The sequence below is a fragment of the Marmota marmota genome, unplaced genomic scaffold (genome assembly GCF_001458135.2).
Source record: "Marmota marmota marmota unplaced genomic scaffold, marMar, whole genome shotgun sequence".
Classification (NCBI taxonomy): Eukaryota; Metazoa; Chordata; class Mammalia; order Rodentia; family Sciuridae; genus Marmota; species Marmota marmota.
Window position 1 is genome coordinate 22,896,785 of NW_026000019.1, and position 18,736 is coordinate 22,915,520.

General features: G+C 56.6%; 1 protein-coding gene across 2 annotated transcripts in view; it reads left to right on the forward strand.

Annotated features, from left to right (window-relative positions):
- The window catches only part of Cd247 (CD247 molecule), a 60,163-nt gene extending 41,427 nt beyond the window's left edge, over positions 1–18,736 (forward strand). Inside the window, exons 2-8 of one of the 2 annotated variants that reach the window (XM_015491888.2) lie at positions 12,490–12,593; positions 13,627–13,683; positions 14,237–14,317; positions 15,519–15,554; positions 16,354–16,410; positions 17,180–17,215; positions 18,229–18,736. In XM_015491888.2, the coding sequence (XP_015347374.1) occupies positions 12,490–12,593; positions 13,627–13,683; positions 14,237–14,317; positions 15,519–15,554; positions 16,354–16,410; positions 17,180–17,215; positions 18,229–18,294 (437 nt within the window). In that variant the 3' untranslated portion in view covers positions 18,295–18,736. The remainder of the gene's footprint in view (positions 1–12,489; positions 12,594–13,626; positions 13,684–14,236; positions 14,318–15,518; positions 15,555–16,353; positions 16,411–17,179; positions 17,216–18,228) is intronic. The other variant, XM_015491889.2, reaches the window with a different exon arrangement.

The following is an 18,736-nucleotide window of genomic DNA, read 5'->3' on the forward strand; positions in this document are numbered from 1 at the left end:
GCGCTGCCCCGCGTGGGCTGGGTACCGGGGCTGCCGAACACACAGCGCACCCGGGAAGCCGCCTGGCGCAGCCCCGCACTGCGCCGAGCCGCAGGTGCGCCCCGCCCGGGCGCTGCGCTGCGCTGCGACCGCGGGGAGGGCAGGAGCCAGGTCCCTCCTGCACCGTGCGGTCGCCGGCCAGGTCTTCAGGGGCTCACCCACACTCTCCACCCCAGACACAGGCGCTAGCCCAGCTCCCATTCCCTCTTGTCAGGTGTTTGGGGGAACTTGGAAGGGATTCTTCAAAACAGAAAGACGGAGGTGGCCCCTCTGGGCTCAGCCCCCCGGGCAAGAACCCGGGGGAAATGCACTGCCTTCCTCCTTTCCTCGTCCATTTGTTACACCCTCATGCTCACCCGCTGCGGGCCGCTAGCTAGGGACTGAGGAGTCAAAATGAATTGTGGGGTTCTCAGTTTTCAGCAGGGACAGACCTGGAATCAAATAATTAGTGGAAAATGTGCAAGTACAACAGGGTGAGAAGTCGGAGATAATATCAGGCTTATTTTTAAAGTAGAACATTAGCTGGAGGCTAGCTCAGTGGTAGAGCGGAGCAAGGTCCTGGGCTCGGTCCTCAGCACCCAAACCCTGCCGTGACTAAGTGCCCAGTGCTGCTGTTCAGCTCCTGTTCAGGAGCACTCCACATGGAAGGCGCCAAGGTAGAACACAGGTGCCCCAAAGCCTGGAAACCCGGAGGAGATGGGAGTTACTTCTACCCTTTTACAAGATTGACAGGGGGATCCATTTCTTACATTTAGAAGTTCTTTGCCTGAAAAGTATCTGAAGGTTGAGGGAAAACGTACTGAATATATCATTTGAAAATGCATCTTTTTGTCGTGGTTGGGTCTTTTGCTGTTTTTTCTTCTTCTTCTTCTTCTTCATCATCATCATCATCATCTATTTACTTATTTATAAGATGGGGTCTTGCTGGTTGCCCAGGCTGGTCTAGAACTCCTGGGCTCAAGAGATCCTTCCACCTCAGCCTCCTTAGTAGCTGGAACTGCAGGTGCTCCACCATGCCCCCAGGCTGCGATAGCCTTCTGTTTAACAATCAATTTACCGCCCCCCCCCCCATTCCTGACTTTTAACTCACTCTGGAATAGAAACAGTAGCCCACTGAAGGACATTGGTTCTGCCTGAAGGTAGCACAGAAGTTTGCCCAGAGGAGGTGACATTTGAGCGGACCCTTGAGAGAGAAGTAGAAGTTTGTCCAGTGAAGATCTTAATGGGAGGGTCAGTCGAACACTGTCTCATTGGAAGCAGCTGGTTGGCCCTCCCAGGGCATGGCAGCTCCTTTCAGGTAAGCCCAGGGCTGTTCTCTGTTCAGGTATCACAAGGAACTCCTGGAGGGGAGCAGGGCCCAGGCCTGAGTCAAACGCAAGGCAGGGGTCTGCTCACAGCTTGGGCCTGACAGTATAGCCTCACCCGCCTTCCTCTCCCCACCGCTCGGGGATGGCGACATATCTGTCCACCACCCAAGCCCATGCCAGGCCCAGCCAAGGGCTTGGGAATCTGAGGTGGCTGCTCATTAGGAGACCATAAGTACTGGGCACATTTCTGTAATTGTTCCCAGCTATGGGAGGCTGAGGCAGGACTGAAAGTTCAAGGCTAGCCTGGGCCACCTAAGAGTGACCCTGTCTCAAAATAAAATTAATAAAAGGCTGGGGATGTAGCTCAGTGGTGCCCTCCTGGCTTCAATCCCCAGTTCAGGAGCTGGGGTTGGGGCACCCTTATTTTGGAGGCAGAGAAGCTAAGGGTGAAAAACTTTTCTAAGGTCACACCGGGTGATAGGTTTTGCGGTGGTCCTCACAAAAATAAGAAACTGCAAAAGAGTAAAACAAAACACCCTCAAATCTCTTCTCACTCGTAGGCCCTTTGAAATGTAAGGGGCAAAATTCATTTTACTTTTTCGATCAATCTCTCAATCCTTCAAACAATTATGCATTATTAAGTCCGGGGGTTACCTAAAACTGCGCTTCACTCTGGCGATGGAAACAAAAGAACCTGAAACCCTGGGCTTGCCCTGAGCAGCCCGCAGGTGCGTGGAACAGGGAAGAATGCACACGTCAGAGCAGCCGAGCGCTCTTTGCACCTGAAAGCATGGACTCCATTGGTTCAGAGTGGGCTGAGTGCACGGCTCTCTGGAAGGTCCTGGGATAGGGAAGCTGAGGAGGGCTGGGGGCGGGGGAGGCAGTACCAGGTGGAGTGCTCAACCCCATGCCCCCACCTTGGCTTCACCAGGCACAAGGCTCTCCGTCCAGGCTTGGTGGGTAATTTTGCCCTTCTCCATCCAGATAAAACCGTGGGGTAGGGGCAGGACTCCACTCCATGTTGCCTGTGACATTTCTTTGTTCTTTTCTCTTTTGCTGTCATTCTGGTCTTGGGAAATTGGCCTGTTCTCTTCAGACAGTGAACTGTGCAAGGGGGCGTGGAGCGTGCTACAAACTGCCCAGGCACCCCCCCCCCCCATTCCCACAGGGCCTGGGGCGTCCACTGAACCTGCCCAGAGCAGCTGGCGGCTCTGTACCAGGAGCAAAAGCATGCCAAACTGGAGAAGATGCTGATGCTGGTGAGCCCCACCCAGGCTCTGGCCCACAGGCTGAGAGCACACCAGATTCAGAATCTCCCAAGACACACGTGGAGTGAGGTCTTTCAGGACAGGCACTGCGCCCTCCCAGCTGTCCTCAAAGTTTAGCCAGGTGTGAAGAAAGCTGGGCTGGAAGAAGAACAATCAACTCTAGGACTATCTCCATTACAATGTGTATTTTATTTTCCTTTTCATTCTTTTTTCATGATGCTGGGGATCACATGCTGGACAAAAGCTCTACCATTGACCTACATCCTACATCCTCAGCCCATTAATATATTTTAAACCAAGCAGCTCTTTAGTATGCTGTGTCAGGATGGCATGATGTCCATCCACCCTGACACCTCGAAACATGGAGAATAAGCACAAGATGGCCCTACAGTGCAAAGTCACAGCTCACTTGGGTGTTTGATAGAAAAAGGAGCCTGCAAGTGGCTCTAGTCCCTGTGGCCCTGTGGGATTGCGGTGTGTCTCTGGGAGAGCTTTGGGGCTGCGTCCTCTAAGAGCATGATCTCAGCAGTGCTTTCCTTTCTGATACAGAGTCTTAAGCTGCTCTGGGCGATGGAGGGACTCAGCAGACTGCTCAGTACCCTGAGGAAAGAGGAAATAAGATGGAGCTTGGACAGTCTGCAGCAGACTCCAGGCCCCCTTGCAAGGCCTGGCCACAAATGTTCAGTTGAAGCTGGACGCAGTAATAGAATGTTCTGGACCAACCCAGAGCAGTGGGTCCAGGAAAAGTAGTACACATGAGAATACCTCTTTAGAAGGCAGGGCCCTGGGCCTTCTGCCAAGACTCTGATTCAGCAGCTTTAGGAATTCTGATTCAGGACAAACTCTGGAGCACTGCTCAGGACGTGGATCCTCTGCAATAAGCCAAGGGGAACAGAGAAACCCCCCATTTGCCATTTGCTCTGGAACTAGCTCAACTACCTTTTCCTGTCTTTCTAAAATTTGCAAAATCCTCCGTGTCTGTAGCTAAAACGAGCCGTGGCATGCGATCTGGTTAGCTCAAGTCGGAGAAGCCAGGAAAGGCTGACCACGGCCACTGCCTGGTGTCCCCTCCCCCACAGCGGCCTCACTTCTGTAGTCAGGTGGGAGACCACAGTTCAGCCAGGTGCACCAGCTCACAGTCCTGAACTCCAGCAGGAGGGGAGATAAAACTCCGGGCTCTCCCCTTGCTGGGTATGAGCGCGGGAAAGCCCTGGAGCAGGTGCGCGCCGGGCTGAGAAAGGAAAGCAGGTTTGACGACATCTGGAGTCCCCCTGTGTGAGAACGGAGACCCCTGGTGCTTCCTGCCCGCGCTCCGACGGGGGAGGATGCAGGGGCGGGGAGAGGCCCAGCGGGGCAGGTTTACTCTCTGGGGCCTTCAGAGGAGGCCTGGCCTCTCCCCGACGGCTGTGCAGCCGCAGAGTGCGCGCGTGGGCTGCTGTGCTGGGGGAGCCGGCCGTCAGGGTCACTCCTCCCAGGGGACCCGCGCTGCAGCCTAACCCTAACCGGGGGCGGCACGGTCGGGCGAGGGACCGCAGTGGGGCGGCGCCCGAGTGCGCCCGCCGCTCCCATGCGAGATCGCCGGCCGGATAACCCGCGGGACGGCAGCGCCGACAGGAAACCTGCCGCCGCCGGGCCCTGCTCCCGGAGCGCACGGAGCCCGCCCGCAGGTGGCCGCGGGCTGCGGTGGGCTGGACGGATGGCCGTGCGTGCCCCGCCCTCCCTCCAGGCCCAGTGAACAGTGTCTCCCGAGCCGTTGTGTCCTTTGGGGAAGCGCGGGGCAGTGGACAGGGCTCCTCCTCTGCCTCGCCACGCCCCGATGGGCCACTGGAGGCCCAGACGGTCCCCCCCGCCGGGAGGGCACAGAAGCCTGGCCCCCTCCGGCCCCCAGTCTTCCAGGGTCTGGCCGTCACCTCCCAGCTTGCGGAGGGGAGGGACCGGCTGGTGTGCCTCGTGGACCTGGACCGCCCCACCCGCCCGGCCCCTCTGCGGGTGCTCACCCAGCGAGGGTGGAGGGGGCTTGCAGGGGAGGCATCTGGTTCCTGCGGCACTGGATAGAAACACATAACGAGCCCAGTAACCAGCGCGCTATGGGCCCCAGCAACTGTGGTCTGAGTGCAGCATAAACGTAATCCTACTCCACAAACACCATCACAAACACTTTCCGTACAGCTAGGGTGCATCCAAACCTGGCAAATCATCAACAGAAAGGTCCCAAGCCAGCCCTCCCAGAGGGGCCGCTTGCAGTCCTAGCACTGGAGGCTGAGGCGGGAGGATCCCTTGAGCCCTGGAGAAGGAGACCAGCCGGGGCAACAGAGGCAGACCCCATCTAAAAAACCCAAAAAACAAAAAGTCAGAAACACGCCCAGCCTCAGCCAGGTTCAAAGACCTTTGCTAGACTGACCCTATGTCTGACCCTACTTCTGCATTGCCAGAACAGTGGTGTTCACGCCTTCCTTGATTGAAGAGGTCACATAGCTGGGGATTATATTGAAATACAACCACTGTCATAGAGTTTCACACAGCACAAACCGTGCAAAGTGAAAGACATGAAAGATTCTCCCAAACACTCTTCATCTGGCTTCTCTGCAGAGGTAGCTGAGGGTGATCTGTGTGCCCTTAGCCCTACAGACAAACATATATTTAACACATTTTCAGCAGCATGAGATACAATGTTGTAGGACCACCACTGTCCATTCCCCCTCTCCATCTTCCATTACCCCAAACCCAAACTCCATCCAGAGACACTCTTATGAATGTAGAAACATACATATGTAACCTACATAATATTCCTTTTTTATATACAAATATTATACATACCATTTTAAATCTTGCTTTGTTAATTTTTAACATAATTGTCTTGGAAATCTGTTCATAGTAGCACATATAGAGCTATTTGTTGTATGTGTGTGTGGTTGCTGCATAAATATACCAAAACTTATCTGGGCAAGGTGGTGCACACTTGTAATCTCAGCAGTTTAGGAGTCCGAGGCAGGATTACAAGACTCAGTCTCGGCAAACGAAAGGTGTGGGAAAGCAGCTATGTGGTGAAGCACTCTGGCTCAGTACCCAGAGCCAAATAAATAAACAAAAACGTACCAGATTCCCAGTTAGTGAACTTTTAAGTTAGTTTTTTGTTCTTCTATAGATGAAGATTCAACAAACATTTTTGTACATATAGCTTTATATACTGTGAGGGTTTGTCTGTAAAATAAATTCTCAAAGAAATGGCAAAATCCTTCCTGGAATTTTGACATAAAGGGGCTTGGTCTGGAGCAGACTCTTTCTCTTCTTTTTTTCTGTATGTATTTTTTTTTTTTCTTGCAGCATTGGGTGTTGAAAACAGGCAGGTCTTACCACTGAGCTGCATTCCCACCCCTTTTTACAACTTTTTATTTTGAGTCAGGGTCTTGCCAAGTTGCCGAGGCTGGCCTCGAACTTTCCATCCAGCTTAAGCCTCCCCAGTTGCTGGGGTCACCACGCCCAGACGGTGGATTTCTTTTAAACGCTGCTAATGTTCAAGAGCATAACGTGAGGGTGGTGGTGTGCTTGTGAGAAAGAACAAAGGCCTGTTCTCTGCCACGCACCTTCCATGGGACTGCAGGGGAGTCACTTTGCCCTACTGACCTTTGGTCTCTTTATCTGCAACGTGGAGCAAATAAGATCTGCCAGCTACCTCACTCAAGTGGCATCATGATCAAAAGAAATAAAAAATATCAAAGGATTTTCCAACCAAGTGTGTGGAGCAAATGTTGCAAAGGATGTAATTGTTAGGCTGGGAGACCTGGTGCCCGAGCTGGCGTCAGAATTCTCTCTCTGTACACGTTGCTTTATGCATGTGTGTACATATTCCCAAGGTGTTTTTAGGACAGTTTTTTTTTTTGGTTTTTTTTTTTTGCTTTTGAATGATTACAAATCATAAACAGCAAATTTGAAAAGGCAACATGGTATCATGTTAGTCGTGGTTATGTTTGAACAGGAAATTATGGGTGATTTTGATTTCTCTATTTTTTTTCTTCAGAATGAGTTGGTTTACTTGAAAATAAAAAGAAAGAGGATCACATAAAAATTAGAAGTATTGCACAGAACATAACAACCTTAATGGAAATAAAAATATAAGAAGGGAAATACCCACCCATAGTCCTGTTACCCCTAAGGTACCAAACAGCCTCTTTCTTCCCTCCTACCTTGGAATCTTTGACTGTGAGCACATCGAATTTGTAGGTGGTTGTGACCAGATGATCCACTGTACAATAAAGCAAGACTACCCGAAATCTGAGGAAGGGGTGGGGCTGTCGGGCAAGTTACAGCAGGAGTGACATGCTCTGCAGGGTGACGGGGGTCCTGGCGGGCCAGCCTCCAAGGGCATTGGCAATGTGTGTCCTGGCCTTACATCTGCAGCCAGCTCCCCTAGGCCTCTCAGCACACTGGCCCCCGAAGAAGGAAGGCCAGTTGTAGAGTCAGGATGTTGCCTGCTGTGCAGCTGACCCCCGAGGAGGAAGGACCCCCACAGCCTGTGGGGCTCCAGTCCCTAGCCCTGAGGAACATGTATCATCTACGGGCAGTGCCACATGGTGGCTTGGAACACAGAGTATGGCTCCAGGTAACTGGGTCCAACCCCAGCTCTTGACCTTAGGCATGTTATTGTCTGGCCTAGTTTCCCCAGAATCACTGTGAAGCGTGAATGGGAGAACTCACACGTGATTTCCGGCACAGGACCCCTTCGGCGTGTGATTGTCATCGTCACTCTGTTTGTCTGGCCTGTAGCTTGGCCACTGCTGTGAAAGTTGCTCAGGGAGGGGGGCAATGCCAGAGGGGAAGGTCTGGGTGCCCTGTGACACAGTGGACTGGTGTCACACCCAGCAGCCTGCCTAGCACAGGCACCCCCAGAGCTGCTGCCACCGCTTCCTGAGGACATGTGACTTCCTGTTTTCTAAATTCTTAGCCTGCAGTGTCATTGTCAGTTCGTCTGAGACTGGGAGTGGGGTTGAGCAGCAGTGGGACCCGGGCTCAAAGTTGGGGGTGCAAAGTAAGGAAGGTCAGAAGGCCTGGAAGGTGGCCGTTCCGACCTTGGTCGTGGGCTCCTGTGATTAATACTGGTGACATTAGTTCCTGTGTACTGAGCACTCACCAAGGGCCAAGTCCACCCCACTCCAGGGCTGCACGCCCTGGGAAGGAGCCAGGGTTGCTCCGGGTCACGTGGTAGATGAGCCAGGTCTCGTCCTCACCTGCGGTGCCTAAGTGCTTCTGTTGAAGGGCAGATGAACTGGACGTGAGCAGGCCGGGAAAGGCTGCCCTGTAGAATGGCCTACTCTGCATAATTTGGGCTTCTGGAGACAGAACTGGAACCAAAGTGACTTTCTTACACTCTGAAGATTAGAGCTCTCCATCTTCGTGGGTGGGAAGTGAGTAGCTCCCCATCACCAGAGATGTTCAAGCAGAGGCGGGAGGTGCAGCTCAGGGAAACCTGCAGAAGGACTCAAGTCCCTGGGGACACACAGGAGAGAAGAGGAACTTTGCATCAGGTGCCCTCCAGAGCTTTCCCGCTGTGCAACCTTTTGGCCTTAACAAGATCTGTCTGAGCGTGCAGCCAGATCACGGGAGGGCAAGGCATGCTGTAGACCATGCAGGGTGCGTCCTGCCACGAGGGCGTCATTTGGTGAGGCCGGGATTCTCAGCATGCCCACACTGCCGAGCGCCTCCTGTGCACCCAGCCCTCCCTCCACAGTCACCAGCAACTGGGTGCTCACACCCCTGAAAGGCAGGTGTTCCCCTCGCCAACCAAGGAGCCTGGCAGCTTCCACCCGACTCTGGCTGGGAGGGGTGGCAGATGGGAGGCCTGCTGGTTCCTGCTGTTTGCACCAGCAGAGCCTCTAGGGTGGCCAGAGGGCCCTGGAGCCAGTGCCCTGCTGTGCGCCTGTCGTCCCAGCTACTCGGGAGGGAGGCTGAAGCAGGCAGTTGGCAAGCTCCAGCTCAGCCCGGCAGCAGAGTAAGATGCTGCCAGAGATGGCAGGTGTCCCCCACACCTGGTCTCACCTGCTCTCTGTCTCTGCCTTGGGATGCCCTTCTTGTCAAACTGCTTCTGTGGATGGGAACTGTGCTGGAAGGGCTAAGGGAGCTGCCCCCGAATGCCAGTCAGAGTCGAACCCAGTGTGACTGCGTCTTCCCGACGGAGGGCTGCGTCCTTTCTCCTCCTTGAGGGCAGCGACAGGCCAGTGAAGAGGTGGCAGCAAGGGTACCAAACTCACCCGCCAGGCTGCCAGAGGGGCCTCGCGACCTGAGCCTGCCGCGGCTGTCGGACAGACAGCAGAGGCAGGGAGGCCCGGAAGGAGGGGAACAGGCTCTGCCTGGGGCTGAGAAGCAAGGGGTTGCACGTGCCCTGAGGTGGCATCCTGGGGGGCATCCTGCATGTGTGGCAGCCTGCATGTGTGGCCTTGAGGGCTGAGCTGACAGCCCCACCCAGACTCTGGACACCATTGTCCATGCGGAGGAGCTGGAAGCCGGTCATTGACTGGTTGCCTGCTGGTGCCTTCTTATTCAGTGCTCACCACAGTCTGACGGTAGACGCGAGGCCCTCCATTTTGCAGATGAAGAAACTGAGGCCCAGCGGGAGGTGACTTCCCAAGACCATGCAGTTAACAGGTGGCAGGGGAGGTACTAGGGTCTCCCTGTCTCTGGTCTGGGGCTCCTCAGCCTCAACAGCCCCCGGCTCAGAGCTGATGCCCCCGAATCATCTGATTACGTAGTTGAATTGGGTCCTGGCTCTCACTGCCTTTTCTGGGCCCTCACCTCCCAGCACAGCACAGGGACGGAGGATGGGGAGCCTGCCGGGGAGGGGTGTGCCGTCCATGTCCTTCTCCTCCCCAAGCAACGGGGCAGCATCCCACTTGCCCTGGCCGGAAGATTCTGCTGCTCCCTGAGCAGGAAGGAAACCTGTGGCAGTCGCTCATCTCCAGGAAGACGGCCAACCCCCTGCCCCCACTGTGCCGCGTCCACACAACACAAAGAAACGCTGCTTCCTATCTGTTCTAAATTCACATCCAGTGATCCTCTGTTCTGCGTTTCTCTCGGCCCTTTATATGAATCTCAACCACCCCATAAATCGCCACCAGCGTCTCCTCTCCAGCCCAGAAGGCAAAGCGCCCCTGGCTGTGGGGACCTTGGCTGGGGCCGAGGGTCTCTGAGCCCTCAGGGCCTCACCGAGGGTCAGCCCGAGTGTTGTGGAGAGGCACCCAGGGGTCCCGGTGCTCCTGGCCAAGGAGGGACGCAAGTCCTGCTACGTCCTGGAGTGCTCTGTGGGCTGCCCAGGAGATGTGCCAGCACAGCCCGAGCCGGGCACCCCGGGGTCACCACCCACATGCTGTGTTCTTGCCCGAGAGGATTCTGGCAAGACCCCAGCTTAGCGAAAGAACGGCAAAATGTGTTAGAAGAGAGGACGACGGAGAAGGGGACAATCTCAAGGGAGGGTGGGTCCTCTCAGAGAGGAGGGGGCACCCCCCCTGCCCTCCAGTTTTATTGGGAGGGTCACAGGAAAGTTTCCAGAGTCCCATTCAGGTCCACCTCTTGACTTGTGTTTGTTTTGGTGCTGGGGAGTGAACCAGGGGCACTCAACCCGAGCCACACCCCAGCCCTTTTTTATATTTTATTTAGAGACAGGGTCTCACTGAGTTTTTTAGGGCCTCACTAAGTTGCCGAGGCTGGCAACCCTCCTGCCTCAGCCTCCCAAGCTGTCGGGATTTACAGGTGTGTGCCACTGTGCCCGGCTACCTCTTGACTTTTTTTTTAATCTTTATTTTTTAGTTGTAGGTGGACATAATACCTTTATTTATTTATTTTTTTTATGTGGTGCTGAGGATTGAACCCAGTGCCTCGCCCATGCTAGGCCAGCTCTCTACCTCTGAGCGCCAGCCCCAGCCCCCTACCTCTTGACTTTTAACAGTAGGATTGTCTCAGACTTCCTAGTCCCCACTGTGCATGGTAAAGGGTCACTTTGGCCCATGCTGAGCAATTCTAATGGGAAGTCGTTCTTGCAGATTTTATGGTTGGAGGAATTATCCTTATGTCCCTGAGTTCTGGAATGTGTGAGGGTCGCAGAAGTGAGGTGGGAGGGACCTTCTGGGCCTGCACTTCTGTAGACAGCGGGTAGTTTGCTGAGGAGCATAGTGTCCGGTTTAGCCAGGGGGCTGCAGGTGAATTGCTTTTTAAAGAAAGGGCTGTGGGGGCGGCACAGTGGGCCGGTCCCCGCCCTCCTGACTCCTGTTCCTTCCCCGACAAGAGCCATCACAGAAGGTGGGTCGGGTGGGGTTGCAGGAGGGGGTAGTGCCAGCACTGGCAGGCCTGCAGGGTACTGGCTCCAGCACAGCCCGGCGCAGGGCCGCACTGTGCGGTCAAGGAGAGACAGCAGTGAGCAGGGCTGTCTGGGCCTGGGGTGCTGAGGCAGACCTGGGTGGTGGGCCCTGGTTGGTGGCAGGAGCTGGGCTTCCCTGCCAGGGCCTGGGTCATCCAGTCTCTGAGCAGGGACTGGGGGAAGTTGACAAAAATATCAGCTGGCTGGGGCCAGGAGGGGTCTTGAATCAGGGTCACCAAAGGCTGTGGACAGAGGTGTTGAGGGTGGTGGGGATGGGGACAGGGGGGCAGCCTAGTCCCAGCTCCACGGCTTGTGGGGGGAGCCAAAGGGTCGCTGGCAGGGAGGGTCCTCCCTGTGAGCTCTCTCCTGAGCTCTGGCGCCTGGGGCCGCTTGGAGGATCTGAGGAAGACCACACCATGGCGGTGAGCGCTGGCCACGCGCTCACTGAAGGAATGTGGCAGTTCCCATGCTCTTGACAGAAGGCAGCCGAGGGGGTCAACTTGCCCAAGTCACCCAGCTAGTAAGGCTGCGCGCTCCTCAGGACCTTGTCCACTCCCTGTGCACGCTTGAGCCCTCTGCGGCCACCAGAGGGCGCCTGCGTCCGGAGAGGCCACCTGGCTGGGGTGGAGGGAGGGGGACCAGCTGCTGCGTCCAGCCCAGAAGCTGCGTCCCCTCCCTAACGGTGCCAGAATCTTTTAAATAAAAATGTAAGCCACACATTTATTGGACCATGTCCCTGCCCTTTGTACCCGAGTACCAGCTCAGGGTGCACTGAGGGCAGTGTGAGAAGGTCAGTACGGCAGCAGGAGCTGGGCACCCTTGGAAACTTGGAGTGGAGAGGCTGAACAGAGGACTGCTGTGGCAGGATTTTAGGGAGGAGGAGGAAGAGGAGCAGCGTGGGCAGTGTGCGCAACGGCACAGAGGTGTGTCTAGGGGGTAAGGACTGGTGGACAGGGAGTTCAGGCCCCAGAGGGAGGTGGACCTCTGGTCCCTTGGGGCCTGGGGGTAGGAAGCCAAGCACCAGAGCCACCACCGGGGTGGAGAGTCCTGGCAGTGAGGAAGCTGGGAGTCAGGAGGGTAGAGCTGACCCTGGTTCTCATCGTCCTGACGTCACCACTAAGTCTCTGAGCCCACCCTTCCCAGGCCCCAGAGTCCTGCTCTCTCGGTGGGTGGCCTTGGGAGCCACATACCCTAGTCATCCAGATGGGGGCATCTGGCTGAGGCTTCCTGAGTTCACGGCTCACGTTGGGCTCACTTGCAGCTGGGGCCAGGCTCCCAGGGCACAAGCCCTGTGGTGGACAGCTTAGCAGTCCTGGGTGCCTGCCCCATCTTCCCAGGCTCTGGGACTCCTGCAGGTATCACGCAGCCACCATGGCGGCAAGCTGCTCCAGGAGCTGGCTGAGGTGGGATGGCAGGACGGGGTCTATGTCCTTGTCATGGTTTCTTTGGCCACCCAGTCACAGAGCTACTCTGGGTGGTGGGACGTGTTCTTGTTATCCTGGGCCTGGCTGACCAGGGTCTCTTGACACAGAGGCACAGAGCTTTGGCCTGCTGGATCCTAAACTCTGCTACCTGCTGGATGGAATCCTCTTTATCTACGGTGTCATCGTCACTGCCCTGTTCCTGAGAGCGAAGGTGGGTACCCAGGGCTCTGGAGAGGGTGCAGGCTTCTCCACTTGGGGAGAGTACAGAGAGGCCTTGGTCTTAGTTTCAGGCTTGGTGGTACCTGGGGCTTGGTTCCCACAGCAGAGCAGGGCCAGACCCAAGTGTATATTTGGGGCTGAGCCTGATGGGGGTGGGGGAGCTGGTGCTGCACCAGTGCCTGAATGGCAGCGTCCCCTGCAGGGGCCACTGCTGGAGAGCAAGGGGCTTATGCACAGGTGTCATGGTCAGGAGGTGGAGGACCCACAGCCTCTTCTCAAGTCCTGCTACCAGCTGCCACCTGAGGCCATGTCAGCTTCTCTACAAACCTCAGTTGGCTCAGAGCCCTGATTTCACCATGGGCTGGTGAATTTCTTAGAGACCCCAGATTTCTTAGAGGGGCTGGACCTGGTGTGGACAGAGGGTGGAGGTTACTGTCTGTCATCACTCCAGTGCCCTCTGACCCATTTCCCCCTTGGAATTTGTGCTCTGACATAAGATTTTACTTAAAAAAAAAAAAAGACTCTTTTCTTCTATTTTTTTTTTTTTTAATTTGGAAAGGAGCCCTGGCTGATCTCCAAGTTTCTTTCCAGTGCCCTGACTCTAATGCCTCGAAGTTCCTCCACTGAGGTGGCCTGGCCTGGAGAAAGAGCCAAGTTGTGCTGAACTTGGGGCAGATGCTCCAAGTGCTGGAGCCCAAGGCTGAGGCTTCCTGCTCAGGTGCCGCAGGGCTAAGGTAGAGGGCTAGGGTAGGGGAAGGACAAAAGCCCTGGCCCAGGGGGCGAGACAGGAACTTGTGCAGTCACAACCACTGTGATCGTTCCCAGTCCCTGGAATGCCCACCGTGCACCTCTGTGGGCAAGGGCGACTGGCTGGGAGAGGAAACCTCAGATTCCGGGACAAAGTCACAGGCAGGCTCAGAAAGGGCAGCTGAGCTCAGGAGGAGAGGGCTGCCGCCTCAGACCCCTGCAGGCAGCACAGGCAGGGCAGGGCCACCATGAAGCCCTAACCCGCTGCTCTGTTGCAGTTTGGCAGGAATGCAGACGTTGCCGCCTTGCAGCAGGGCTCAAACCAGCTCTACAATGTAAGTCCACTGGTCCACCTGTCTGTCACCTGCAGGCAAGTAGTTTGCCGTTTTCTGACCCCATGAGACATGGCAGGGATGCCGTGAGCATGTGAGGCACGGTGTAGCCAAAGATGTAGCCAGCCGCCAGGGAGCCGCTCGGCCTTCAGCAATTCGCAAAGGCTAGAGGCTGCAGAGAATCCTCCCAGCAGAGGATGACAATCACATGTCCCTTTCAGTGGGACTTTGGTCCAACTGATGACCCTCTAGCAGCCTGGGCTTCCTTATTTGCTCCTGGGAATGTTGTTACTTGTCCCATTTGATTGACCAGCATGTAGTAAGAAAAGCATCTGGTGACTATGGGTCTCTCCCACGGTCATGGTAACAATCGTGCTCTGAGAGGTTCTCTCAGGTGACGGTATCCAGATGGACCAGGTCCCACCACCTCCCTCACCCTGCTCCCTGTTCCCTTTCGTTGTGAACCACCACCAAGAAGCAAAGCAGGCTCCCCCGTCCCTCTGGCCCCATCCTCCCCGGGTTCCTCTTCCTCATGTCTGACCCCTTTTTATTTTAGGAGCTCAATCTAGGACGGAGAGAGGACTATGATGTCTTGGATAAGCATCGGGGCCGGGACCCTGAGATGGGAGGGAAGCAGGTAGGGAGCACCTCTGTGCCTGTGTGGAGGTGGGCTTGTGGGTGGGTCCCCTGCACCAGCACACATGGGGCTGGGGTGAGGTGGCGGCTGGCTGGCTGCCAGCTCTCGTCCCCCTCCTTGGCTCCTTTCTGCATTACAAGGGGCCTCGAGCTCAGGAATACTTGTGGGCCTTGTGTCCAAGCGCCAGCTGCTGTCCTGGGAACTGCTCCTTGGCCACCTCGAGATGCACATGGGGCCACCACCTGCCCCCAGGAGGACAGACCTGACGAGAAGGTCCACACAGAAAGGGCTACGACCACTCAGCGAGGATTGTGGGTCTGAGTACCCTCCAGGGCCTCCTCAGAGCCAGGCTTCGGTGGCTTTGTCAACCCCACCCCTGGTGGCAAGCGGGACAGACAACAGGGCCAGAACAGAGTCCTCTCAGGAGCAGGGCTTCCAACAGAGGCAGAAACTGCCCTGTGGCCCTTGATGTGTTGGGTCACACCTGCCATCAGCCCTTCCCTAGCCCCTCGGAGCCCTGGGCTGGGTGTGCACTGCTAGAAGGAATGGGTAATAGGAGAGGCCACCAATTTCCTTGAACACTCCCATCCTCTTTCCTCCTCTTCCCTGGACTAGGAGGTCTGCGGGGAGGGGGAAAGGAGGGCCTGTTCTCTGCATGAAGAGAGGACCTGCAAACAGGGGGTGGCTTGCAATATTTCTGTCCTCAGCCACAGTCTCACTTGTAAGCCTTCTTTATTTTTGGTACTGGGTTTTGAACCCAGGGATGCTTCACCACTGAGCGACAGCCCCAGCCCTTTTCACTTTTTGAGACGAGGCTTCACTGAGTGGCTGAGGCTAGCCTTGAACTTGCAATCCTCCCACCTCAGCCTCCTGAGTTGTTGGGACTAGAGTGCGCCACCACCACACTGAGCACATAGAATGCTTTAGACACATGAACTACTCTGGAGGTCAAACAGACTGTCAGCAGAGACCCCGAGGCCACCCTGGGCAAAACAGGAGAAGTGTGTCTCCAAGTGCTGGCAACCGGGCGTGAGCCGCCTGGTGCAGCAGGGGCCTGAAGGTGGCCTCCCTGGGCTGTGGCGGGCAGGGAGGAGGGAGGTGGGTGGCAGATCTCGCAGGTGAAGTAGGTTGGGGCAGGATGGGCTGTGGCTCGCTGGTGGCCTGAGCCTCCCCTCCTGACGTTCCCTCATTTCTTTCCTAGCAGAGGAGGAAGAATCCTCAGGACGGCGTGTACAACGTGAGTAGGGAGGACTTCACGTCAGGGCAGCGGGAGGGCTGAGGGGCTCTCCTCCACAGGTGTCCCTGCCTGGGTCGAGTGCCTGGTTTCTGCTTGCAGCCTGCAGTGCCTCTACTTGAGGAAAGGTGTCGCCCCTGTCCCCTGCCCTTGCCTTGGCTCTGTTAGCTTGGAGCCCGCTGCTGGAGTTTCCAGGTCCACCGGCCTGTGGGAGGGAGGCCACGGGCAGGCCAGGCTGGGTGGGGGCCCCTCCTAGGCTGCGGTTCCTGGGGGCTGGCATTTTCCTGACCTGAAGCTCACACCTCCCCATGCTGGGCAAGCACTGACCACTGGGCTCCACCCCAGCCTTTTTGAGACTGGTCTTGCTGAGGCTGGCTTTGAACTGGCAATCCTGCTCAGCCTCCAGAGTTGCTGGGACTACAGGTGTGCGGAGTGCTGCTGCTTTTTGAAGTATCCACTCCACCACCCTCGGAGCTTCCTGTCCTTGCTCTGCAAAAAGCCGATCCACAGCCCGTGTCATTGGCTGTGTAGAGACAACTTGCTCAAATAATAAATGATCAGGGACTTGGTGAGTCCTTTACTGTGCGGTGTCCCTGCCGTGGCCTACAACTTCACCATGCAAAGAGCTACAGCTCGGAGCACATCCCCAGAGGCTGAGGAGCAAGTGGTTGGTGGAGAGACGCTGGCTGCCCGAGGCTGGGGTGGGATGGTGCAACCCTGTCCCTGGGGAATCCGGAGGCTTTCTGGCGGCAGAGCCCACTCTCTTCTGCAGTAAATCAGTGCCTCCTGCCTTCTCCTCCAGGCACTGCAGAGAGAGAAGATGGCGGAGGCCTACAGCGAGATTGGGACGAAAGGAGAGGTGAGTGTGCTGCTGGACTCCTGAGGGGTTCCTCAGCATCCTCCAGGCATGCCTGCCACAGGATCCCTCTCCCGCCTGTTCCTCCTGAGACTTACAGAAGCCCATGTGGTGGCCCCCAGGGGCAATGTGACTCCAGGGCTCCCCAGGAGGACAGTACACGAGGCAGAAGCGAGTCAAAGCCTCACTCCTAACAGGAAGCACTGAGGGCCCCAGGTGTGCCCAAGCGGTCACTGCCTGGGACGGGGGTCTCAGGGCAGGATGGAAGCACAGGGGCCCTTGTCCATAAGTGATCAAGGATTTCACAATGGAGAGGGGGCATGCCGAGTCCCTCTGACGGGCGCTGTGTGTCCATGATGCCCACGTGGCCAGCACCTCGCACTGGGGGTTCCACGAAGTCCCCACAGACCTGGTGAGGCTTGTGTGTCCGAGGCACGAGAAGGTAAATGGCTCACCCCAGGTCACGCAGTAAACAGAGAGTGGGGTTTTCCACGACTCCCCCGGGAGCTCATGACCACTGTGCAGAGCCACTCCTGGTGAGCGGACAGCAGGCGAGATTTTCCAGAGCTGCAGGGGGCCATTTCCAAGCTGTGGGCAACAGGGCAGACCCTCCACCAGAGCCACCTGTGCCTGACCTTACTCTGCAGGGCCCCTTCTCCCTGGGGCAGAGGGCGGGGTACGTGTGGAGAGCTTGGACAGTCACCTGACTTCCCAGAGGTGGGGCCTGAGCAAGAGCCCCTGCTGACTCCACACACCCCTTCTCTCTCCACAGCGTCGGAGAGGCAAGGCGCAAGACGGCCTGTACCAGGTGAGCCCAGCCTCCTTCCCGGGGGGCCAGACTGAGGCCCAGGGTTCGTGGCTAGTGGCACCAGTTCTCGCCAACAGCAGGGCAGGCGCTCAGGGGCTCCTGCAGGCCAGCGGCAACCCCACTGCCCTAAGCCCCTGCGCAGGGCTGGGACCCAGCCACTCCACCAGATTATGTGGCTCCAGCCAGGAGGTTGTGGGCACCCCATGCACAAGGCCACAGCAGACAGGAGGCCACTGTCCAGAGGGTATGGGGCTCCCCAAAGGAACAGACAGCTGTGGGCACAGGCTCCTACACAAGTGACCCCTGACTGTCCACATCTGTGGCTGGGTCCTGGCAGAGGCCTTCTCTGCCTCCAGTCGGCCTTGGTCAGGGAGGATGGGCAGGAAGGTTGAAGAAAAGGAAGAGAAAGGGCAACTTCAAAAGGAAGATTGTCATTACAATGAGGTGCCTGGTTCATGCAAATCAGTGCAGATGATTATGCAAACTGAGCATATTCAATCTACTTCTCTACCAGGGTCCCCAGGGGTCCAGTTTCTCCAGGCTTCCTGGTGCGGGCTTGCCACAGGACAGTGATATCAAAAGTGGCCTTGCTGGGCTTTGGGAAAAGGGTGTGGCCTTCCACCAGAGTGGGGTGGGAGCACCTTGAGTGTCAATTATTACATGACTGGCAAACACACTGTAGGGACAGGGTCTGGGAACAGCAGCCAGCCACTCTCCCTAGGACTAGTCCTCAGGTATCAGACCAGCAGATTCTCTGGAGCAAGCCTGGCCCCCTTCCTGAGACTGCAGCTCAGTATTTGAGGTGGGGGAACTTCTTCCTCTTGATGACAGGAAGGGGGCCTGGTCCAGGCACCTGGGGTGCAGCTTGGGGAGAGGTGAGCACCCAGCTGGAGGGGAGCCTTCTCTCCAGCAGCTCCCCCAGCCAGGGGCCCACCTATGGCTCCTGGAGGCGGGGGCAGGGCATGGGGAGGTGGCTGCGGGTTCTGACCACTCTTCCCATTTGCTTTCACCAGGGCCTCAGTCCAGCCACCCAGGACACCTACAATGTTCTCCACATGCAGGCCCTGCCCCCTCGCTAACAGTGTGGGCCTCACCAGCCCCAGGCGTGACCTGCTGATGCCGGCTGTAAGACAGGATGAGCCCTTTACCACCGCCTTCCCTCATACTTCTCAGCCACTGAAGTACTCCCCTCTACAAACAGGATGCTTCCCAGTTGTGACATGTGCTGATCTCCAATTCCAAGCCCTGGCACAAAGAACATGTCCCTGGGCTCCAAGGGAGTGCAGCCCATGGTCATGGGCAAGGCCGTGCCCTTAGGACTTCACACTTACTTGCTGGTGCCTGGAGAGCAGCCCTCTCCCTTGGCTCCATGTCTTAACCTGGGGTTGGGGACAATTCCCTCACAGCTGGGTTAGGTCTGCCTTGTGAAGTCCAGAGCAGGCCCCAGTGTCAGCACATGTCCTGTCTGTACTGCTGTCAGGAATCTGAGTGGCTTCGCTCCTGCTGTCAACTCCCCCCCCC